General features: G+C 35.8%; 1 protein-coding gene across 1 annotated transcript; it reads left to right on the forward strand.

The window, feature by feature from the left end:
• The first annotated feature begins 4,594 nt into the window (after nucleotides 1-4,594).
• Nucleotides 4,595-20,727, forward strand: LOC111436996 (syntaxin-132-like). Its single transcript, XM_023074826.1, has 13 exons — nucleotides 4,595-4,808; nucleotides 13,292-13,402; nucleotides 13,525-13,581; nucleotides 15,298-15,346; nucleotides 16,180-16,268; nucleotides 16,430-16,503; nucleotides 19,109-19,151; nucleotides 19,235-19,295; nucleotides 19,398-19,423; nucleotides 19,518-19,595; nucleotides 19,797-19,877; nucleotides 20,081-20,146; nucleotides 20,234-20,727. The coding sequence occupies exons 1-13, from the start codon at nucleotides 4,791-4,793 to the stop codon at nucleotides 20,405-20,407; spliced, it is 927 nt and encodes a 308-aa protein (XP_022930594.1). The 5' UTR covers nucleotides 4,595-4,790; the 3' UTR covers nucleotides 20,408-20,727.
• Nucleotides 20,728-25,523: the final 4,796 nt, after the last annotated feature.

A 25,523-nucleotide genomic window follows, 5' to 3' on the forward strand; every position in this document is an offset into this window, starting at 1 on the left:
AATTTGTAAGGGGCTGTTGAAAACTGCTTCTTGGTTTGTTGGCTCTTGGTGTCTCTCCCGTCAAAGTTTCTCCTACATGCTTTGCTTCGAGATTCTTCTTTTTTGTCTAAGGTCGTGTCGCCCCTCTGTGCTTGACGTCCTTTATGTCGAAAGAGTAGCGTTTCATGTTACTGACGTGGACAATAGGGCTAGTCCGCGTCCATGAGAGCAAATGGATCCTATATGATGTCTTTCCAATCTTGTGGATAACTTCGACGGGTTCAATTGTTGAGAGAATCATCGAGCTACAGGTTGAGTCTTGTATCTTTTGATCGATCCATTTGAGAGACACATTATTTTGTAAGTCCAAGCAAGAGATGAATTTGATATCTATTGGTCTTGATACTAGTTCCCAAATTTGATTTTGTATAATTTCTTCCTCCATTGCTTGCTGCCAAGCCATATTTTGTGATGCTTCTTCATAATTTATTGTATTATTTATCATATTCGGCTTATTTATACAAAAATTCATAATTAGAAAAATTAATTACGTTTAAATAATTTTTTTGTTAAAACTCTATTCACCCCTCTAGGGTTGCCATATCGATCCAACATGGATTCCCCCTCCTTCATATGTCCAAAGGTCTTGTCCTTGTACATAGGATATCATGCATGCTGCCCACGTATTCTAGTTGTTCTTGTTGAGTTTCTTGATTCCTCCAACTATTTGAAAATCACCCGTCGTGTTGGTTATACCTCAATAATACCAAACAAGCCTTTTCAACACAAAAATTGCAAAGCCACGGGCTACTCACGACACAAAAGAAACTCATTCACTAATAATCTCAAGAAATTGTTTTTGATTTGGAAGTTTAGACACAGCTGCAACCACAGAGCATACTAAGAATTCAAAGAGATCAGACAACCTACACTAACCTCACTCTGATACTAGATTGTTGAATACAACTCTTTGTGGGAAACACTCTCACTTTCTATTAACACCAATCGAGAAGAGATTGCAAAACACTCGGTAGAAACTACTGTACTCTATGCTTTGAATTTCTTGAGATGAAAACCTAAGTAGGGTGAAGAACAAGACATGATAGTGATGATATTTTAACATAGAGCTCTTCAAATGTCGGTGGTCTTCATGAAACATCGTCCTTAAGTGTCCAAAAATTGATTGGGACTGGTTTGAAAGGTCGACATTTTGTCTAGGCTCCAATTGGATTTTCAAATTTCTTCCTTCCCATGGCCATGAAAATTCGAATTGGGCAAACGTGTGGAACATTTTCAACTCGAGAGCTCGCATAAAAAATATGAGAACTAAGAAATCACTCAAATTTTAGGACTCTTCATCGCTAGATTTTGTCCCATGTCTAAAACTTTATTCATAGATGGAGTCTTAACCAGCCTTCATTTTTGGAAGGTCTTTTGAAAAAATCTTCTCCAACTAGGGCATTACAATACACAGTTTTGAATATTAGCTGCTCGAGTCTTGTTAAACATACTGAAATTTCAACTGAGTACTATGTGTATAAAATACTCATGAAATTCTACAAGTAACATCAACACCCTTTACCTTTATATATAGAAAAAATTTAAAAAATTTTGCCGTCAATATACGGACGAAAATCGTCTATCGACATCTCATGAATTATCTCCAAAATCCGTAAGACTATTTTTTAATTTTTTTAAAAAAATTTAAATGTATTTTTTAAGTTTTCATAAAGTTAAAAAGAATTCTTTTAAGTTTGAAAAAATTAAGAGTATTAATAAAATTTTTGAAAACTCAAAGTATTTTTTACATTTTTTTTAGTATTTTTGAAACCTTTTTAAATAAAATATTAAAGAACTTATATCCAAACTAATGGTAAAGATATAAATGGGTTGAATTGGGGTGTATAATTGATTTTTTTTTAATTACTTAAAAAATTCTACTTATCCACCCCCGCAGAACATGTTACATTAATAATTAAAATTTTATAAAACTAAAATATCAAACGTTCAAGTCACAACACATTAATAATATGGTTACAAATGTCAAATATTATATCTTTGTACTAATTTTAAAAATAAGGTTAGGTTCGATTGTGATTCTATTTTAAGTTGGTTGTGTTGGTCATTTGACCTAACTAAAAAAATGTCATTCGGCTGACCAACCCAAATTTTTGGTCTTTCAAAAGTTAAATGAAAACAAAAAAATCTAACCCAACTAAGGTTTATAGTTTGGATAGTCCACGTTTTCAAGTCATATGAACACTCTTAAACCCAACATTTATAATTTAAGTTGGATAGTCTAAATTAGTCGAATTGAATCCTTATCTTCGCTAGGGTTTCTTAATTTTTTACTTTGGATCCTTTAAACTTCTCAGGAGGACCTTAAACTATCTCGAGTTATCTTATCATTTCTTGGGGTCTTACATAACTCTGTGATGTGCATGACTACAAGTCTTGTGAAGGACTCGAATGGAGATCATCGTTGTATTGGGCTAAAATGGACGAGTTTTAGGTGGTACTACACTATTCTTTGCATGCGTCTCAAGGGCTGGAGGTAGGAGACAGAGGGTGACGTGGTGGTTCGAGTGAACCAACCACGTTACCCAGTTGATCTTTCTTTAGTAATTTGACCGGTTCGCCCCTTCTTAGGCCAATGTTCATGAAATTTTTTATTGATCCAAAAACTAAACTCAATTTGCTACCTACCCAAGAAGTTTGAAGAAATTTCAGCCTCGAAAAGGTCGTGAACCAAGCCCCTGAACTCATCCGATCAAGTAAGTAGCCATATGGAGCAAAGTTTAAGAAATACTTGTAGGAGCCTATTTTGATCGAGGGCAAATGATTGATTATCATGTTTAGGAGCTTAATTGACCTAGTTCTATGATAACTAAGGCTAGAAAACGTGAATAGTATACAATTAGCTTAGTTTTAAGTTATATAGCTTTTGTGCGCATAATTTGTGAACACTGATGGTTTTATTATGCGTTTATGTTTTCTATCATGATTATGTTGATTTGTTATCCTAATACACATGACGACGAGTAAGTTGTACGCCTTTATATGATTATTTCTATATGATTTAAAGTTTGAAAATCGGTTATATTTCAATTATGATTTAGACTATTGTTATGTGTCCTCCTAGAGTGTCTACTATGATTATTTTAGCCTATGAGCTAGTGTCCGACATATTTTGGTCTAGTGTGGGTTGACCAACTACCGTGGGACATTTAGGGTACAACCCATATTTCTAAACTAGCCAATAGAAGTTAGGGTCTACTTGTACACATGATTTAGTTGTCACCCATAGGGGATTCCGGGAGTTATGAAGGGTATACTATTAAGGTAGCATGAATTGTGCGTAGTGGAGAGCCATAGGTTTTTACTGTTCTAAATCGAGAGGGGGTATAAACATATAGTTTACGGTTCTAGCCTAAAAAGACGATGAACAGACAGTTAGTCTTTCTAAGATAGGTAATTTATTATTCTAACTGAGGAGGGTGTACGAACAAGTAGTTTACTACTTTCTACTTGAAAATGCGGTGAAAACAGGTAGTTTGTTGATCTTAATAATAACTAGATGTTGTCTGACACAACTAGGGAGAATCCTCCGATTATAGCTCAATAGGTAGACATGTGTGGAGTGTGGTACTGTCTTGAGACCAAAAGGGCTCCTCCATACTTATGAGTATTGCCCTAGGGCCTTTCCAGGGCCACAACGACTCAAGACGCAACTCAGGCAAGTTGATGAGGGACCTAGGTATACGTAAAAGATAGAGATATGAGTACATGAAAACCCTTGCGATATGGACCTCGAGATGGCTAGAGTACTCCTTATAGGAGGTCTGTATAAGTTACGTAGGAACCTAAAAAGATTAGTATAAACATTAGGTGAGATTCAATGTATAAGATGAGTTCGACGAGAGCCTACAAGTAAGTTGCTTACTGAGTATTTTTTAAATTTACTCTTGCTACACTTTATTTTTCAAGTGACTAGCAAATCAGTGCTCATGGTGAGAGCGTGCTCGGTCGTGCGGCTATAGAGGGGACTATTGACTTGAGTCGTTTGTTATTTTGCACTTGTCTTTTGAAAATCATTTAATTCGAAAGTGATCTCTGTATTTGCCTTGATTTAATGTATTTACGGTATTTTTACTACTTGTGCTATCGTAATGATCCATAATTCGGTGCATTGATAAACGAATCATTACAAGAATATTACGGTGGATTCCCTTCGAGATTGAATCTTACTCTACAATTTAGACCATTCGTATAAAACTCTCGAGATAGACAGCTAGGATTAGATGAATCATTTTATCTTCTTGATTATGCCTTATTATTTATCTCGTAACTTCTTTTAATATTGATTGATTGCAAAGACTAAATTAAAAATATTAACTTTGGAGGAATGAATTTAAGAAGCTTCCAAAAGTTTAGGAACAAATTAAGGAAATACAAAGCGAAATTTAAGTTAATTTTGAAGGGTAGTTTGGTCAATTTAGTTACCTATAACGCGAGGTTTAATTAATACGCAAAGCATGGTTTAATTAATAAGTAATATATTTTATAATTTCATTTGTGACAAAAAGAAAAGAAGAAATATATAAAGGGAATAGACCTTCGTTTCCACTCTGTCTGTGATCTGTCGCTCTCTTTCTTTTTCTCAATCTGTTGCTGTTCTAAATTTTGAACCTCGACGACGAATTCTCTGCTTCAGGGAACATTGAAAGCTCGGTTCCTGTCGCCATTTCTTTCCCTCTCGAAGATTTCATTCTCGCGCTTTTTTCTCTCTGGTTTCCGAGCTTCCTTCCACAATGAACGATCTTCTTTCGGTAAATTTTCCCTCTCTGATGTTTTCAATTTCTTTTTCTTTGCATTGTATTTTGACGTTTTGAAGATCGTTTCCGTTTTTTCTTGAGGATTTTGGAAGATTTGATTTGTGGGTTTCGTCTTGAATTTGACCCGAGCTTTGTTTTGCTTTTCCGATTTGCTCGATCCACTTTGATGTTCTTGGCACGATTGAGGAATTAGACGCATTTTCGTTCAATTTCAGTTGTGATAGCCGAGTTAAGTTTAGAGCTTGTAGGGTTTATGGGTGGATTCAATTTGTCGATTCTAGATACTAACATAATTCTATCTCTGTCTACCGACTACACTGTTATCTTCTGTTTAGCTACTGGTTATGGAAGAGAGACGATGGCATCGTAGCTCTTTAGTCCTCTTCTTAATCTCCAATTTCTTTGTCGCTGGAAGTGCCTTTTGACTTGTTACTACGTGTTTATAGACTCTTTACTTCTCCTTTCGTAAAAATATTTTCATATTGCGACATTCGACGTTGATTTATTTGGATGATTCTGATATGATAAGATAAGATGGCTTGGTCATTACATATAATTGCAAGCTTTTGAACTGAACGAAAGCTTGCAGAAAATGACGTATCTTTTAGGTGTGAGATTATCCATTATTCAGTGTGTCAAATGTTGGTGCCGTTGGTTCTACTGGATTAGCCACTCTCTGTGGTCATCAGGGTCTGTATTTTGATTCTCCAAAATTTATCAAGAAGTGTCCGTTGATTTTAGTTTAGAATTGAGTAAAGGGAACTATTGATTCTTCCATAAGATACCATTTTTTCAGTTAGGGGGTAAGAGCTTAGAATAGCATGGTCGCATAGGTGGATTGTATATACCTTGCATCACCATGAAAACTTTCTATAATGAACTCGTTTGATTAATTATTACTGCATTTCCAACTCTTGATCTGTTGGTTAGCTTGTGAATAATAAGACAGTGACAGAAAAACTTTATAGGGTCGATGAAGAAGATAAAACTGAAAGTCTAGAGTGCTAATACTGGCTTCTTGATTCTAATTGTCATTATCTCCGCCTTTTGTTCCCATCCAAGCAGGAGGGAAGAAACAGGTTCAGGATACATTAAACATTGCTCCTTTGAGTTGGTGTTTGAGTAGTGGTATGTAGGTTCATTAACTTTGGTAGTCACGGAAAGCCGTTCTCATTTCAGATTATGTGAAGATTAATGGGGAGGAAGTACCAGGCTTATGGAAGGCTTCCTAGGTTGTAAAATTATTATGTGGAAACATTGTTCTGCAAGGTAGTGTTGAAATGCAGCTACTTCAGTTTGAGGCCTCAATTTTTGAAAAAATCTTCACTATGATGAAATAGAGGAGCTGATGATTCTTATAACCAAATGGGAAAATTGCTTGACCACTGGTGAAGGAGAACTTAGATTTAAAACATTTTGTAGTTAGTCTTGGCTAGATTTTTTCTTTTTGAATAAGAATTTTTTGATTGACGAAGCGAAAGATACAAAATTGCAGGAAAGCTAAACCTCATACCAAAGAAAATTACAAAAGTTCTCCAATGGGCTATAAGAGAAGATAAGTTCTTACAAATTTTTTTAAAAGAAGACGAACAATTTACACCGAGTAAGAGCCAAATAAGAAAGAGATTAAGAAAACCCATCAAAACAGCGCTTTTTATCTTTGACGGTTCTGGAGTTCCTTCCAATCCATAATGACCAAAAGAACACCCCATATAAATTGAGCCATATTGAGCCATATGACCTTAAAAAAATGGAAAGAGTTCATTTCTTCCTCAAATTGGATTAATGTCGTTTTGTTCTACTAGAAATGATTACAGAATGCATAGGTCCTTAGGAATTCCAATGAGCAGATAAATAGTGCATACCACCTTATTTATTTTCTCTCATTTAGCTCCTTCATGCCTACTACGGTAAGTTATTTTAGTTTTCTTTTGGTGGTTCAAACTTTTGCTTATTTTCACAGCTCCTCATTGGTCTAAGAAAAAAAACATGAATTTTGATGAACAATGAATAAAAACTCATGGTTTTGTGAGATAAAAAGATTCTATAGTTCCTTCCCATCTTTGTCAATGAAATTCATGGACAATTTGGATGTTTATTTATTTTTGTAGCTCTCTCCTTTTCCTTAAAAAATTTCAATTACTTCTAAACACAAGGGACCTGCCAAGAACATAACGTATAAAGCCCCAGTAGGAGAAGCAAAGGAGCAAGTAACAAAGATGTATCTTTGTGCCTCTGAATCTTCTTTCCAGAAGGGATAGCAACGGAGGGATATGTAAAAGTACAACCATGTAAATCTTCTCTTAAGGTTATCATGATTCATGAGTGCTGATACATGAGTGACTCAGCTCCCAAATAAAATACTTGACTTTTATTGGGTATTTTCCTTTTCAAATGTTGAGGTATAATAAACCTATGCTTCCATGCAAAGCGAGGTCTCTTATGAATGACTTTGTCGAAAAAGATACATCCTTTACAGATACCAAACCCAAATTTCCCCTTGAGAGAAGTGAAAGGAGGAGAGTAAATTGGAAAGGGGAGTCCATTCCTAAAGTTTCCAAACAAGGACTATTGCTCTAGATTGAGGGGTCCTAAGGAACTCTCCCTTTTGGGATAAGGGAAGAGTGGTGTGGCAGACTTGTTCTTTTGTTCTTTTGTTCTTTTGTGGGAGGAATAGTAGGACCTTTAGAGGGGTTGAAAGATCTTTGGAAGAGGTGTGGGAGATGGTGAGATTTAATTCCTCTCTTTAGGTATCCGTTAATTAGATTTTTTTTGTAATTATTAATTTGGATTTATACTTTTGAAAGAGAATCCTGTCTTGCAGGTGTTGGGAACTCCTTTTGCAGGTTTGTTTTTTGTATACCCTTGTGTGTTCTTTCATTTTTCTCAATAAAAGCTTGATTTCTTACCAAAAAATAAAAAAATAAATAATAAATAAAAAGGAAATTCCTTTACTAGTTCAAATAGCATGAGCCACTTTGTTGCCCTATAGATTCTGAATGGACCGCTCAAGATCATTGCTAAGGATTTAGTTGAGAGTAAATTGGAATGGGTGGGGAGAGTGTTTGGGCATCCTTTACTCTGAGAGACTACACAGGTTGCTGTCCCATATGATTTCTCCCAACCGAAGTGGCTGCGTGATTGGGATTTTTTTTTTTTGGCCCTCTTTGCTCTTGGAGCAATAGATACTATTAAGTCTCGTAAATGGAAGGCATTGTCTTCTAGATCGACTTTGAAAAAGGGTGCAATCACTTGTTCTTGGAATTTTTGGATAATTTTTCTTACCTTTTCTGGAAGAAAGTCTTTGGGTGGAAGTGAAAATCTTGGGTGGCCATTTACCTACGTCCAACTAACTTTCCATTTTGGTTTGGCAAAATATATATATATATATATATATATATATATATTTTATAAGAGACAATTTCATTGATTTTTGAAATTTATAAAAGGGATGTATTACCCATAGTGTTTACAAAAGACCTTCCCAATATACAAAGAGGGAAGTATGACTATAGGAATCCAAAATATTAGACAATTTACACCAAGATATGGAGTGGTAAACAACATTGTTGAAAAGCTTTGTAAAGTATGTCTTTTCTGCGAGTACTATTTGTTTTCTTTCTTTCCACATATTCAAAAGAAAGCCATGATGAGGTTTCTCCGTAGTGGAGCTTTTGCATTCTTGAAAGGATGGTACATTAAGGCCATGTCCAATAAATCCTTTACCTCCTTAGGAAAAGTGAGATGCCATACGAAGATGATGAGAATTTTTATCCATAAATTTTGAGTGTATGTGCATTGCATAAATAAGTTGGTTTGTGATGCATACTGGGCACCAATTTGGAAATACATTCATGTAGGATATTCTTTTTTGAAGATTTTCACTTGTGCTAATGACTTCATGCACTATTTATCGAAGGAAAAACTTCACCTTTTTGGGCTGATTTCCTTTCCATATTGTCTTTGCTAGGTGAGGTTTACTGCTTCTACTTTTCCCTATGTCCATGATCAAAGATCTCGTCAGTTTTGGGAAGCCATGTCAATGAGTCTGCTTCATTTGACAATACAACTGAGGCAAGATTGAGGCTTAATTCGACTCATTCCATAGCCTCATTACCCTTTAGATTCCTACCAAGCTCCAGGTCCTAGAAATTGTTGACATCATTTCACATTTCTTTGATCGTGGCTCTTTTGCTATGAGAGAGTCCATACAAAGTGGATATCGCAGTGCTAGCTGGTGTTTTCAATCCTAGGGTCAGTTCAAAATGATGTGTTTCCTCCCTCACCCACCTTATGGCGAATTCAGTTGGTGATGAGGTTTTGGTGTTTTTATATGTACTTCCATGACCCTTTTGCAGAAGACAGAAGGGGTCGATTTGCATGATATAGGAGCATATTTAGCTTTTATAAGTTTTCTCCACAATGCGTCTTCTTTGTGATGATATCTCCATATCCATTTTGTGAGGAGAGCTTTATTCTACTCTTTTATCAAAAATACATCAAGTCCTCTCTTGTCCATTGGGAGGTTTATATATTCTATCGAACAAGATGTGGGACATCTTTCTATAGATAGTTTATGTATTTGAAGCCACTTTTTGTGGCATTTCGAATAGAGATATGTAATAAGTGGGGAGATTGGACAGTGTGGCTTATATTAGAGTGAGTCTTCTACTTTTGAAAGTATAACAGGATGACCTTGTTGACAACCTTTTTTCTACTTCTTCAACAATAGTTTTCTAGTAAGAAAAGGATGTGTGGTTCCCCTTTTAAGGATAATCCTAGGTACATATTCAGCCATTCACCCTTTTTACAACTGTATATGCAGACAAATTCTTCAATAGTCTCACATTGATGCTATAATCTCTGTTTTCTGGTGATTGATATCTTGTTTGGAGAATTTTTCGAAGGTTTTTTATTGTTTTGATCATGTTATATGGAAGAGACATCTGGCAAATCAGAGAAGAGGATTCTATCATGTGTAAACTGAAGGTGGTTGATGCTTAAACCTTCGTTGCGAATGTAAAAGCTCTTTATCTGCCTTTCGTATTTAGCCTTTGTAAGTAGGCATTTGAGGTAATCCATTACCATTGTGAAAAGAAAAGGATACCGTGGATCCCCTTGTCGAAGACCCTATACGACGTAGATATTTCCTCTCGGTCTTCCATTGATGATGAAATGCATCCTTTTATCCACCCTTACCATTTTGAGTGAAAACCTTTTGTTACAAGAATGTTTTCGAGGAAAGTCCAATTGATCCTGTGAAAACCTTTTATCCTCTCGGTGTTTCCCAAGTCAAGTTTGATGACTACACCTTTTTGTTTGTTTCTTTCCCATTCATCTGTATGTTCATTTGCCATGAGGGATGCATTGAGGATATGTCGTCCTTCTACAAAAGCTATTTGCTGCCCAGTAATCATGAAAGGATAACCGTTTTAAGACGTTTTGATAGCACCCTTGCTAAGGTTTTGTATAATCCGGTCGTAAGACTTATGGGGCAAAAGTCTGCTACAGTATGCACTGACAACTTCTTTGAGATCAAACAGATTTATGTTTTGTTTATGTTGCCACTGATAACTCCATTCTAAAAGAAATCTTGGAACACTCTTATGATATCGACTCTTCGAATGTCCCAACATTTTTTTAAAAAATTTGAGGTAAAACCATTCGGTCTTGGAGTCTTGTCGGAGCCCACGAGCTGTGTCGCCTTCCCCACCTCTTATTTCGTGAAAGCAACCTCGAGGGAGGCTGCTTACGGTTGATCAATTGGACTCCAATCAAGATCATGGAGAAATTCGATGAGGCATTGGCCGTTGTACATAACAAGGCGTAAAAAGATAAATTCTGATACAATTTCATCTTCGCTTACTAAACTTCTGCCTTGTGTCGATATTTCCATGATGGTACTCTTTTGTTTCTTTGAAGCCATGATACAATGGACAAATTTGGAGTTTATGTCACCCTCCTCTAACCATCATTTTTTACATTTTTGTTCCCAAGATGCTCTTCCTTTGCTGATAATGAGATTAAGACCACCGTTTGCCCACTGGAATAAAAACTTTTAAGACCACCGTTTCCATGAACCAAAAAAATTTCAGCTATAGTATCCTTCTTGTTGGTGAGTTTTTCTACCGAAATGGTACGTTCCGGAAAACGTTTTTCCTTGAAAACGTTTATTCTTATTCCCCTGTATCTATCGTCTAGCTTGATTGCATAGGTCTTTTTGTCCATGATGGTTTTGTATTTCTAAAGTGTTTGATGTGGTGCCAAGGGGCCAATGACTTCTGTCCAAAAGGATTCAAAATCTTTGTTGATTGGTGTTTGATTCAGTTCGAGTCATTTTGCAGGTGCTCTGATTTGGATTCGATGGGGCTGTGGACTCTCAAATTCAATCCAAAATATTATGGGTACTGCTGTTTAGTGGTCATTTTAATTCAATCCAAAATATTATGGGTACTGCTGTTTTGTGGCCATTTTATCATGGGTAAGGGTTGCTTTCTGCCTTTGATAATTCATCAAAGGTGGATTCATGCGTTTTAATTGTGTGGAGACAAAAGGGCTGAGCTTCTCTGTTAATCAAGGTTCGCATGGGTTTTTCACACAAGTATCAACACCGCTGGTGATCTGTTCGTCGGAGGAGCTTGTCGGAAGGGCTCATTGGTTGTGAGGGTGTGTCATGGAAGAAAACCCATAGGAAGTTTCAGGGCTGCTTGTACTTCTCATGATTAGTTCATTTTTTGTTTAACCTAAACAATCCAACACAAAAGCCCCAAACCATACTCTCTGAGGTTTGTGATGGCAGAAAACTAGTGATGAAGGGTTTTGGCAACAACGTTGTGTTCGACATAGGAGGCGGCAGCGATGCGACTCTGAGCTTCGTGAAGGGTTGAAGACAAGCGATTGAAAGATTTCGGAAGTGATGTGCTCGACAGAGGAGGCAGCAGTTGATCTTCAACGGAGGTAATTGCAGCATGGTTTCGAGGAGTGGATGTGGAGACGGATAAGCAACGGGGAGTGGTGTGAGGCCAGTTCTTTGTTTGCTATTACATCCCGATGCCGTTTCTCGCCCTAAACTTGGCTGGAGCAATGGAAGTCGAACGACAGCGCGCCGTCTAGGAGATGATGATCGGCGAGGGGTCGCAAGATCCAAGGATGTGCATAGGTATATTAGACAGGAATCCACACTCCGTTCTTTTTCATTTTTATGGATAGTATCCTTAGTAGAGGATAAGGTGGTGTCGAAGGATTAGCTTTAAGTTGGGAGATATTTGTGTAATTCATGAGTTAGTATCCAAGTTGAAAATGAAAGATGTCTATTACTCAGCTTGAGGGGGAGTGTGGAAGGATATTTTTGTTATCCCATTAGAAAAGGGGAAGTAATGGACCTCCCTAATTTATTTAATTGGATTTATTTAGATTTAGTTACCTATACACGGGATTATTATTTAGATTTAGTTACCTATACCTAGGAATTATTATTTAAATTTATCTTATCTAGGAATTTATTTAGATTACGAATAGAATTTAGATTAGAAAGTTAGATCATTTATCCATTTAAATTTAGTCAGTCGTTTCAGACATGTAATTCTCTAAAGAGAACAAAAAAGAAAAGAAAAACAGCGAGCTAATTTAATTTAGACTTGCAACAGGTGGGATAACTGATAATGAGGGATGAGGGTCACTTCTCTCTTTTACTTACCATTTTCTTTGATTAGGAAGAGATGACTTATTTGTTTAGTCAAACATCATCGTTAGAACTTTTGAGGTGCACATGGTTTAATGATCAATAGAGATGTCATATTTGGTTGGTGTCAAGTGTGATCTTGATAAGCTAAGTCGGCTGTGTTGGTGTCAACTATTGTCAACAAACCCTAAACCCTAAACCCGAAACCCTGAACCCTAATGGGCTGTGTTGGTAGAAGCTTATGCACAAGGGAAAAGTTTGTGCTACAACTTTGCGACTAAATGTTGGAATTGCGCCACATGACTGTCTTATAATAGCAGAGATCTGTGACTTCTTTGTGAGTGCAACCATAATCTATAGAGAATCCTCGGAATCAATGGCGTCTATAACAAACAAAGAGATTCTTACTCAGACTTGGTGCAGAAATCTTTCAAAGGAACGGGGGAAAGTCTCTGGGACGATGTTATTTTATTAAATTTCTGTAGAGTGAAATCAGTTCAATGTAGGGTTACGAGAATCTTCTTTAGCATGGGAACCACTGAATGGGGGCGGTTCCCCGCCCTATTTGGCTGTAAAGTGGTTTCTCTCTCCCGGTATCACAACTTTAGTGATGTTTGGCTTGACAGTGGAATTTTGATTGTGCTATGATCTTATATCCTTCACTGATACTTTAATATTGTATCTCATCATTTATGTTCATTTTAGGATGCATTTACTTTATCATCTATCAGACGTACTTTATGTTACTTGATTAAAGTTATAACTTTCATTAACGACACTTGATAATGTATTGAAGGATTCCTTTGAGATCCCTCGGGGTCAGCCTTCTAGAGGAGGAGACATTGAGCTTGGAACAAATGCTCCTACAAGTGCAGGAGATCTGGGCTTGGATGATTTCTTTAAAAAGGTATTTGCATAATCTCTTTTGCCTCTTATTGTTGAGCTAGTAGTAAATTTTATGTTGTAACATAAGAGTGTTTTCAATAACTCAGCTTGAGTGGATGCGTTATACTTTTTTATCTCTTCCAGGTCCAAGATATTGAAAAACAGAATGAGAAGCTGGACAGGTTATTGCGAAAGCTCCAGGTATAAATGTTTTTTATTCTACCTCTTGATCATATTGTTGTAATTTTGAATGCAGCTCCCTGGATAACTCTTGAAGCGTTTTTTAGAAAGAAAATACAATGATAAATTACAGAACAAAGACTAGAATTTTTAAAAGGGTGTGAACATTTACCCAAATAAAGACCATTTAATAAAACCAAAGCCATAGATGACAGTGTTATCCTTGAAGATCCACTCATTCCTTTCGCGTCAAAGAGACCAAAAGAAGGAATGCTTAAAGGCAAGCCTTTGTTTTTTCTTGTCTCAATGAAAGGGGTGTCTCACAAAGATCAATGGTAGCCCCAAAAAAAAAAAAAAACAGAAAACATCATTGGATCTTCTCGATTAGACCTAGAAGGTAGATGACCATCATGATTTAAACTCATTCCTCCTTTTCATTTTACTTGTTTCATTGATTCATAATGTCCACTAGATCAACTTATGAGTGTTGACATTGGTTCCAAATCAATAATGTGATAAATAAATTCCCAAAATAAATAAAAAAAATCCAAGAAAGGTGCCATTAGTTATCATTGTCTTCATTTACAAAATACTGAAAGCTTTAAGTTAGGTGAAATTACAAATTTGGTTCATAAACTTTCATGTTTGCGATTTATGGGTTCTCGAACTTTAAAAAGTATCCAATAGGTTTTTAAACTAGACCGGTCCTTAAACTTTAAATGGAAAATAGGTCTCTAAACTTTCAATTTTATGTCTTATACGCCTCTGACATATTCATCATTTTTTAAAACTAACCAATGTATTATTCATAAAATTGGATTTTGTGTCTGATAGATCATTGAACTTTCAATTTGTGTCCAAAAGATTTGGGAGTTCTGAAAATGCCAATTAGGTCGAGGATCATTATATATTACATTTAAAGTTCAAGAACTTAGTAGATACAAAATCGAAAGCTAAATCAAAAGCTTTGGAACTTATTATATACTTTCTAAAGTACATCAACCTATTAGGCAAAAAATTGAAACCTTAGTGAAGTATTATATATATATATATATATATATTCTTAAATCAAGGTTCTGTTGAACCTAAAAGTTTAGGGACTAAACTTGTAATGTAATTTTGCTTACTACTTGATATTTATATTGTACTAAAACCTACAATTTGATATAATTAAATTGTTCTATGCTCCCTAACTCTCTATGTCTCAACTCTCCCACTCGTCTATGTCACATCACTTGGTTAAAAATAGAGCTCAGCAAAGCTAAGTAACAATATCCTTCCTATCATTTTGGAAGATGGCACATCTTTGTGGATTCTTATGGGATGATCCTGATAGGAATGTTGTTATTGGGATATTAAGGGTATATTAGTAATTAGCTGGGGAGTTTGTTATGCTATTTGGTTATATATAGAGAGGGTGGAGGAGGAAGGCAGAGAATTTTTTAGATGTTTTAGGCTTGAATTGGTATACTCAAGAGAGGGGAGGTTCGAAGTACTATGAGTACTTGCGTTATCTTGTAGCTGTTATTTGGGGATATTATGATGCTACTCAATGGAATGTTGGAAGAGAGCCTTGATATGTAAGTTCTCTAGCACGATGTTAGTTTATTTCCAAGCTGCAAATGACCTTAGCGTAAGAACAGATGTAAAAATGTAATTGATTGGTTACTAAGTATTCATCATAGCATTGTGAATGACTATCCTTTTCTGGTCTGTTGTCTCAAAATTTGGTTCCAGGATTCACACGAGGAGTCCAAAGCTGTGACTAAAGCTCCAGCAATGAAAGGTAATCTTTATAACCACTTATAATTCATGTACGCTACTTTTTTCTTAAAATTGATGTTTCTTTCAAATAGCTAGCTTGCCACCGGACTGCCCCTTTTCTTAGAGAGAGAGAGTGGGTGGGGGATTCAAAAGCACCTCCAATTCATTGTTTTTGGTTTCAGTATGTACCCAATGATATGGAACATTGGCATATAAACATGATATGGAATGCAATATTGCTAGATCAATACATCAATTATACCATTTTTCAGTGTAATGATGAATTATAAACATGCATGGACGAGATATGTCTAATATTTGGCAGTTTTAAGAGGCCCTTTAAATTTATAATGGTTTAAACTTTGTAGGAAAGTGCTTTTGTTTGCTTTCTTACTCTGGTTTTTAAATACATCTATATGCATGTGTACAATTCTTTGGCTGAAGAAAGGCTAATGGAAGTAGTGCTACTCAAGCTTTCAAGAAATATTATGTAAAATTTGTTTTTTGAATTATGGTTGTGGATTGTGCATGATGAGATAAGGACCGTGCATATCAACTAATGAAATGCTCAAGAATTTCATTATATCTCCACAACTGTATGGGTGCATTTCATTCTATTAATATTCTTTATTAGTCTGGGAGGTTAATATAATTTAGTTTCATTTTCGAAGTGTAATATTATCTGGTGCTTTTAGCTAAATAATTTTTTTTTTTTTTTTTTTACTTTTTAGTTTAAAAAAAAAAATCTAAATTTTAGTTTTTGCTTTAGTGGATGCATGGCCAGTTTATGCATTATATATGTAGTTTCTAAAGATTCCGTATTCGTTTAATTTACTAATATGGCTAGTACTCCAGCAATCAAGCAGCGAATGGAAAAGGATGTTGATGAAGTTGGAAAAGTTGCACGTTTTGTGAAGAGCAAGGTCGAAGAACTTGACAAGGAGGTGAGTCACTTTGCTGCATCAACTTGATATTCCACGTTCCAGTAACCTATTGTCATAATTTCTGTATAGTAATTTCTAACTATGACCATGTTTCCCAAAGAAAGGATTGCTAAGGCACCCTTCCTCCCATGTTTTTCATTTTTGGAGTATTGGTGTTACAGAATCTGGCAAATAGGCAGAAGCCTGGATGTGGTAAAGGATCAGGTGTAGATAGATCAAGAACAGCAACTACTCTGTACGTTACGTTCCAACTCTTCAGTTTCATCTATAGATTATTCTTCTTTTATGACTGTTCCCACGTTCATCGAATAATTTTATCATAATTAAGATAAATTTACAAACCATTAATTTTATGGTGTTTGTTTTTCTATCACCATATATGGGCCAACTTTTGTAAGTAAGATGAAACTAATAGGTGTGTTCAGCTGCTAAATATGAACACTTATGACCATTAGGTTTTTGGCTTTTGATTTTTGAAAATTAAGCTTATAAACACTACTGCAGGTAAGTTTCTATGCTTTGTTATGTACTTTTTATAGTTATTTACAAAATCCAAGCCTGTGGAAACTAAAAAGAGTAGTTTTCTGGAATTTGGAATTTGGAATTTGGCGATAAAATTCAATTATCTTCTTTAGTAAAATGAAAACCGTGGTAAAGAAATTGTAAGAACACTCAAACGATTTTCAAAAACCAAAAAAACAAAAAACGAGGGACAAAATCAAATGGTTATCAACTAGCCTTAGTTTTCTAGCTAGTGTGTTTGTGTTTGAGAGGTATCAAAAGTCCTGAATACTAAGCAAAGTATTTGAGCTAGAGTATTAGACGAATCAAATGTGTGCGTTCAGAAAATGGACAAAACAATTTTCTTTAAGCTATTCCAATATGGTCTGGTTAGAGAGGAGGTTAGCAAAGCAATTGATAGGTTTCCATAGTCTTTTTTTTCCCCTTTTTTTCTCCTTTTTTTTCGACAGAACTATTGGGATATTATGAAGGACGGACTAATAATTTTGATTTGATAGAGGTGTGTGAAAAAAGTGTCTGGGAGAGTCTGATGCCTCTCTTATTTGCTTCTTGGTTTGTATGAACTCCATTTGTGTTTTGCGCAATATTGTTTGGGAGGAGAGTAAAATTTCTTTTCTGGGGTTTGTTGTAGAAGGGACGTGGCCATATGTCAACCTACATTGAGCCATAAGCTCGTTTTTCCATAAATTATATTTCTTATTTCTCAAAGGACCCAATAATTGATAAATACAAGAGAAGCTTCAAGTAAGAAAACTAAATATAAAAGGATAGATTAAAGAATATATATATATATATATATATATATATATATATATATATATACATATATATAAGCTTAATGATAAAATACTGAATAAAACAAAATACAATTGTACCAAATACAGATCTACAGCTCTACTTTAAAGATTTTTTCAAGTCTTCCTTGAAGTCCTCTTCAATTCTCTTGGGTGTCTTGAACTCCATAGCGTGTTGCCTTCCTACCTAATGATGACCACCGGTTATTAATGTGTATGATAGGAAGAGGGTTAATGTGGTGAGTCTAGTGTGTATGCTGGTTGGTTAAGAGTTTTAGGGTTCATGTAGGTAGGTAGTATGATGTAATCATGGATCGGTGTGTTTATATGAACTTTATGTATGAGTAGAGGAGAAGTAGCTTTTGGCTTTGGCCGAGTCTTGGAGAATAAGGAGTAATCTCCGTTTTACTCTCTGCTCTTTAATTAAATACATATCTGTATGCTGTCAATAATAATTGAACTCTATCAACAATTTGTAATGGTACTCCTTCAGCAAAGTTGGAATCAGTAAGCTAGTCTTTTGGAACCACTGATCGCCCCTTAAAACTTCACTGGTCATTGGCCAAGCGAAGTGCTGGTATCCTTCTTCCCTCTCATGCAAAGAATTCTTTATGTGTGGTTGAAGAAAATTTACCTCGACCTATTTACTTTAAATCATCTTTCCGTGTGAAATTCCACATATGGGGTATCACTGCCATCTAACAGAGGTAATTCCTAGTTGCAGAGTGAAAACCCATGCATTCTTTCATCCTTTCTCGTGTGCTTGGTCATTACTCCCATCATTTTCACTTCTCCTTTAGCATCTGATGGCTTTTTCCCATTCAACATATTCTTTTGCATTGTGGTACATTATGCCACCTATTGTAATCTCAGAAGTTGACTTATTACCTCCCATTGTTGTAATGCTTGACTTTGAAGTTATCCATAACTAGCGATTGGTTTCCCAAAATGTTCAAACTAAGCTCTTTATTAGAAAAGAGAAAACAAGAAACAAGCAAGAGAAACGTTACGAAACGAGGCCCCATCCCATCCTATGCTAATCTTGTCTTCATCCTCCCTACCGAATAGCCTTGCCCCTTTTTCTTATTCACATGTTCAAGTCTTGGATGGTTGACCTTAATACTTCAGCCCAAAATCTTAATATTTCAAGTCTTGTAGTGAAATGGTTCACTACAGGTTGTCAATTTTAACTTGACCTACCAAGAAAATAAAGGAATATCATCAGCAAACTGCAGATGACTCAGAAGGATCTTCAATAATCTATCTCATCACCCTGGTGAGCAGTGGTAGTGCAGGCTCAGTTCAACTGTGGAATTGTAGTTGTATTGAATAGTAAAATGGTGTCTTCTTGAATCTTGACGTAGTTTAGCTATAATTTCAAGTAAAAGTTCATTTTTTCTCCCTTTTTCTTTCAAATTTGTTATAATTCCTACAGCTTCCTCAGTTTGTGAATTTCATAATGTCCTGATAAATATATTTCCCATGAACTGAATGTCTCACTCATTGATTGCATTTTTTGTTTAGTTCCTTAAAAAAGAAGTTGAAAGACAAGATGACTGAGTTCCAGGTAACTTTTGTTGTCCTCTTTGTTGGATTGGAGTCATTATTGCCTAAGATCATGGATTGAATGGATAGTAATGTCGATTGTAGATTTTGCGGGAAAAAGTTCATCAAGAGTATCGGGAGGTTGTTGAGAGACGGGTTTTCACAGGTTTGATCCACTGTCGTAAAAATTTTGGTCCTTAAAGATTTTTTGTTTTTTTTTTAATTTTTGAGTTATAGTTTACACTAAAACGGCTTCTATGATTTTCAGTCACGGGCACTAGGGCTGACGAAGAGGTAGTACTTCCACTATTCTTAGAGTTCCAATGGGTCCCATTGGTTATGTTTTAACGTACCATGGTCGTGTTTCAATCATTATATGAACATGCAGACCATCGAGAAATTAATCGAAACTGGGGATAGCGAACAAATTTTTCAGAAGGCAATTCAAGAACAAGGGCGAGGACAGGTATGTTGCTTCTCCCTTATCATCACCTCCCCACTTCCTCTTCCCTGTCACGTTCTTTGCTTCGAAGTCTTGGCATTGAAAGCTTACGGTTCAAGTCTTTATTAGTGTACATATCAGCATCATTAAAATCTCAGTACACATTTTGTGGCTTGATTCATGGATGTTGATGTTTTTCCTTCCAATATATACGTTACTTTGTAGGTAATGGACACTCTAGCTGAAATTCAAGAGCGTCACAGCGCAGTTAGAGAACTGGAGAGGAAGTTACTCGAGCTACAGCAGGTACATAATAAATTTTACGCATGCTGTCCTGTCTCTACATTCCCTAAAAGTGGAGCTATGCAAAGTCAAACATTAAGAAGAAAAGTTATGTTCTGTCAGCCATATAATAGTAAATATAACTTTCCTCTCTCTTGGGTATCTGTGTCTCATAGAAAAGAAAGACTGCATAACATAACGCATATCGAGTGTGGTTAACTTGGCAGGTATTTCTGGACATGGCTGTTTTGGTAGATGCACAGGGGGATATGCTCGACAATATCGAATCACATGTAATATATCTTTATAGTTCGATGTTGAAATAGCATGATTTTGGAGTTGTTGGTGTGTGAAGTGTAGGTAAATGTGGTGGTTTTCAGGTTACAAGTGCAGTAGATCATGTGCAACAAGGGAACACTGCACTTCAAAAGGCAAAGAAGCTTCAAAAGAATTCAAGGAAATGGATGTGCATTGCCATAATAATCCTTCTAATCATTGTTGTGGTGGTAGTAGTGGGAGTCCTAAAGCCATGGAATAGTGGTAAGGGTGCGTAAGTGGTCTCCATCATCATATCATCTCTCTGTTATATCATTTCTCAAAGGAGTTGTTGTACCTCTACCTCTACCTCTGCCTGGACCTGCAATTTGTGTTGTTGATCCATTTTTTGGAACAAAGCTTCTAGGTGTGTGTGTGATATTGTTTGCAAGAAGAAGCATATATAAATATATGTGAGTATATTCTTTATATCTTCACACAAAACGCCCATCTGCTTCAGCTTTCTCTGAAATTATACACCTTTTCTTTTCATGTTCAGTTCATTCAATCAAGGAACCCATTATGAGCTATATATGAAAGAACTGTAATTTCATGGTTATGCACTATGTGATGCCAATATGGGGATGATATCAGTACAGGCTTCTTTTTTCTTTCTTTCTTTTTTTTTTTTTATTAGTTTAATTAATTTTTTTAATATGAATTTTTTTTTTATAAATATATATTAATTTAGTATTGTTTTTCTTTCTTTTATAATACTTTTAGCTTATTTTTGTTTTAAAATCAGATGTATTTTATGTTGGAATGAGTGAAATAAATAAATTATATTTCATTTTTTAAAATATAGCATGTATAATTAATTTTTCAATTTGATTACTGGACTAATTATACCGTTTTATTAAAATTATTTATTTGAGAATAATTATTAATAGTGATTACTAAATAATTTTATTTATAATATAAAAAATTAAATTATAAATTATTTTATTAATTTAACTTAATAACATTCCCCTCTTAATTTATTTAATTCCATTTGTTTATAGAATTATTATAATGAATTAAATCAATAATTATTTTAAAAAAATATATATATTTATTTATTTAATGAATTGCTTTATTTACTAAACTTTATTTTGATTACAGATAATAAAATTATTGATAATAAATTTATATACCAAATAAATGAGCTCTAAAAGATCATGAGTTCTCCTAGTTTTCTAAAAACCCATGTGTACAACAATTTGTCATTTTCTTAATTTTTGTTACTCCGATTGACCAACAACTCAGTTTTTAATAAATTTCTGAAATTTCTGGATAAGTTGTTCACTTAGGCACGACAAAGATTGTGTTAATTAGTTAAAGGTCCCCCATGTATGTGAATGCATCTTCAATCCCATTAGAATGGCTACGTATCTAAGCTGCATCTTGTTTACATGGTAACAGACCGACGGAACATTAGGTTATTGATAAGGAGCATGAGCAGGCGGGGGGGGGCTCATACAAATAAGTGAAGGAACCCTGTAAAACCTTGAAGAAGTATGGTCACACGACCAAAAAAGAAAGGGCTAGCAAGACAAGTAATAAGGATGTTTTTTTCCGATTGGGTAAGATGATGAAAGAATAAGAGAGTGAAAGAAAAAAAATTGAAAAAAAATTGAAAATTGAAAATTTAAATCCATCGCACGTGACCTCTAGAGGAGAGCGCTAGCGAAAATGACCTAAAACAACCCTCCATCTACATATTCGATTTACTCGGGTGGAACTTCTGTATCTTTGGTTTCATATTTAGGAATATAATAAGTCAATTTATAATCTTTAGCACCGGCTTTGAATCCTACCCTTGCTTCAGTCTTTGTTTGTAGGACACAAGTTTCTTCCTTCGACTCCTAAATTACGTATTCTCGCAACAACAAGGCTACTCCATGTGAATTAGAAATTAATGAAATTTTTTATAAGAATCCTTTCACAAAATTCTCCACTAATATTATCAACTCAATGGAATGGTTTATTATTAGACTATGGTGTTTGATTAGCTCTTTAGTTTTCTAAAAATCTTGTGAAGGGATCAACTAAAACCCTAAACCCTAAGGCCTAAACCCCCAGATCATCACTTCACTTTGATATAGAATCGACCCAATGGAAAGCTCTGATGTCAAATGATAAGGAATCACGTTAAGGAGAGTAAGATTTGGATTACCTTGTTAATCGAATATCTCAAGGCAAGAACATTTGTTTTCAATTCGAATCACTCCACAAACAAGATCGATCATGTTTAGCTTGAATGATCCTTGTTAATCAAATATCTCAAGACAAGAACAGTTGTTTGAGATTCGAATCATTCCACAAGCAAGATTGATCATGTTGAGCTTGAATGATTCTACATGCAACCTAAACTAATAGAATTGCAAAGAAACTTAGCCATTGACTAAAGGAAAGCACAAATGCTCCTTTTACTATATTTTCCAAGTCTATCTTACAAAATTAACATACATCTTTATATAGCCTCAAAATGAAAACTCTTAAAGGTATTCCAACCGTTGTAACATTCATACTTTATGGTCATAATTAAATATTATGTAAATATAAGCTAAAGTAAATAAAATGTCCTAAAATACATTAATGAAACATCGTAACTCTAAATTATAATCCCCCAAAATTTATAACAATAAAACTTCATTCTTCTCCCATGTGGCATGAATTGAAACATCTTTTAATAATTTTGATAAGATTTTCTTCAAATATTCCTTGAAGTTTATATTGCATGATTGATATCTTGGTTCATATCACATTTGAGTCCAATCGAGGAAAATAAGTGTCACAATCGCCCTTTTCTAGGCAGCTGATTTGGTGATTGTGCGGCACTCATCCTCAACACTGAGTGAGTCAAGCCAACTTAGGATCGCGTCACCTACGGCCGAGTTACGTATGCTCAAGCCTCTGGCCCCGATTTGAGAAGAAGGGTTTAGAAAATAGGGGTAGAGAGATTTTGAAAGAGAGTTTGAAGGCAATATTGAGAGAGATTGAAAGCAAAATTATATGGCATACAAGAAAAAAAGGTAACACCACGACTTAAATAGCATATAACTTTTTGGGTAGAAAGAATTTGACAACTAGTCGCATCCCTCTATAGGACATTTTGAGGTGATTCAGGTCTGGCAGGCCTAGACGTGATTTCTTCGAACGGTCATACAAAATCAAGGGAAGGAGTTGACAACTAGTCACACCCTCTTTAGTACACTATGGGGTATTTCATGTCTACCATGCAAAGACATGATTCTGTCGAAACATCATGCACTTATAAAAAGCAAGAAGGAAATTATACATCATGAAGCACCAGAGGAAAGAGATAAAGTGATACAGGCCAAGGGCTTCGACGTATCACGGGCAAGCGGCCATGGGCAATATGCCTTGGACAAGCATGGCCGTCGCATCCTCCCCCACATAATTGGTTGACGTCCCTGTCAATTGTCTCATATCTTCAAACTCTGTAATCTAAGGTGCGACCGACTTCAAGTTGTTGGCACGTTCCCAACTGATTTTCACTTCTGGAAGTCATTTCCACTTGACTAAGAACTCTTGTATGTTTTGCCTTGGTTTGTCGATGCGACGTGTTCGTTCGACCAAAATCTCTTCTACTCCCTTCTTACTTGAGTCCTTCATCGTAACTAGGAGTCGTATCACTTGGTTGCATTGATGGTCATCATCGTCTGGGTGATATAGTTTCAAGTTACTTACATGGATGACAAGATTACTTACATGGATGACAAGATTAATCTTCATCCATGAAGGTAGTTGAAGACGATATGAAGTCCTCCCGACTTGAAACTATCACTTCGACTAGTCCCTCATATTTGCCCACTAGTGGTTGGTCCCTATTCCCATGAAACCTAAACTGTTCTAGTCTCAACTTCATCAAAACTTGGTCGTCATCCTGAAATCCTGATTGTCTTCGTTTTTAGTCTGCCCACTTCTTCGTTCGTCATGAAGCTTTCTTAGTATGCTCGTGCCACTTCAAAGGGTTGCTTCCACTCCTTGGTGAATTTATACGCTTGAGGGCTTCTCCAGACATAAAGGTGGTCAACGATATGGGGCATGAGTGGCTGTCTGCCACATACCATCAAAAAGGAGGTTTTTCCTGTCGTCGAGATCTGCTGGCAATTGAAAGTAAATTGAGCAATGTCAAGCATATATACCCAGTTCTTTTGTCGTGCATCGATGAAGTGACATAAGAACTCTTTGAGCTTGCTATTAAACCCTTCAGTTTGTCCATTCGTTTGGGGATGGTAGCTCGAAGAGATGTTTAAGCTCAACCCCAATAACTTGAATAACTCGGTCCAAAAGGTCCTTGTGAATCTCGCCATCGCGATCACTGAAAATGCTCTTGGGAATGCCCCACAACTTGATAATCTGTTAGAAGAACAGTTGTGCAGTTGCTTCGACGGAGAAAAACTTGAGGGATTAGGACGAATGTGGCATATTTGGAAAACGTATTCACGATTACCAAAATGGACTCAATCTCTCCTACCTTAGGGAGCTGTGTGATGAAATCTAGAGAAATATTTTTCCACAATTGGGAAGGGATCGGTAGAGGTTCCAACAGTCCCGCAATTTTGTTCTCTTCGACTTTGTCTTGTTGGCAGATAAGACATGTCTTTGTGAACTGTCACGTTATTTTGGAGGTTAGGAGGGCGTAGGTTCTCTGCCACCCATTGTGACTTGCCCATGGAGTGTCGTGACATTCTTTGAGTAGGAGTCTCCTCAAGTTTCCTGAACGGGGACTGTACAAACAATTCTCCTTGGTGAATAGTAGATTGTCCTCGACCCAAAACTAGTAGGTCTTCCCCTCTTTAGCTAACTGCATGATGGTCTGAGTGGTGATGGTGTTAATATAACACATGCGGAAGCAATTTGGATCTTAGGCACTTTTAGAACATCAATTATAGTAAATAACTAGCATGTTCATAAGTATTAAAACTTAATGAGTTTAGATATTAACCTTTTGTAGTTCAAACTCCTTTTTCCTCACGAACCGGTTTCAAACCACCACTAGTGTCTTCTCTACTATCCTCCGGCCTTTTGTAGTTCAAACTTCTTTTTCCTCACGAACCGGTTTCGAACCACCACTAGTGTCTTCTCCACTATCCTCCGGCCTTAGAACGGGATTGTGGAATCCAGTGAGTGACTAAACTTGGGAGGGATTCTGTATATGTGAAGAGAGTGTTTGTGAGAGGTTTTTCTCAAGGTTTTTCACCGAGAAGAAGAAGAACTTTCATGTACCATGATCACTCTATTTAAAGAGTCATGTTTGCATGTTCATGCAAATTTGAGATCACCAAATTTTGACACTTAAAATTCCACTCAAATGTTTGGGATTATGTGGCAAGCATGCATGTTTGA

This window comes from Cucurbita moschata, unplaced genomic scaffold (assembly GCF_002738365.1).
Source record: "Cucurbita moschata cultivar Rifu unplaced genomic scaffold, Cmos_1.0 Cmo_Scf00061, whole genome shotgun sequence".
NCBI classification, from domain to species: domain Eukaryota; kingdom Viridiplantae; phylum Streptophyta; class Magnoliopsida; order Cucurbitales; family Cucurbitaceae; genus Cucurbita; species Cucurbita moschata.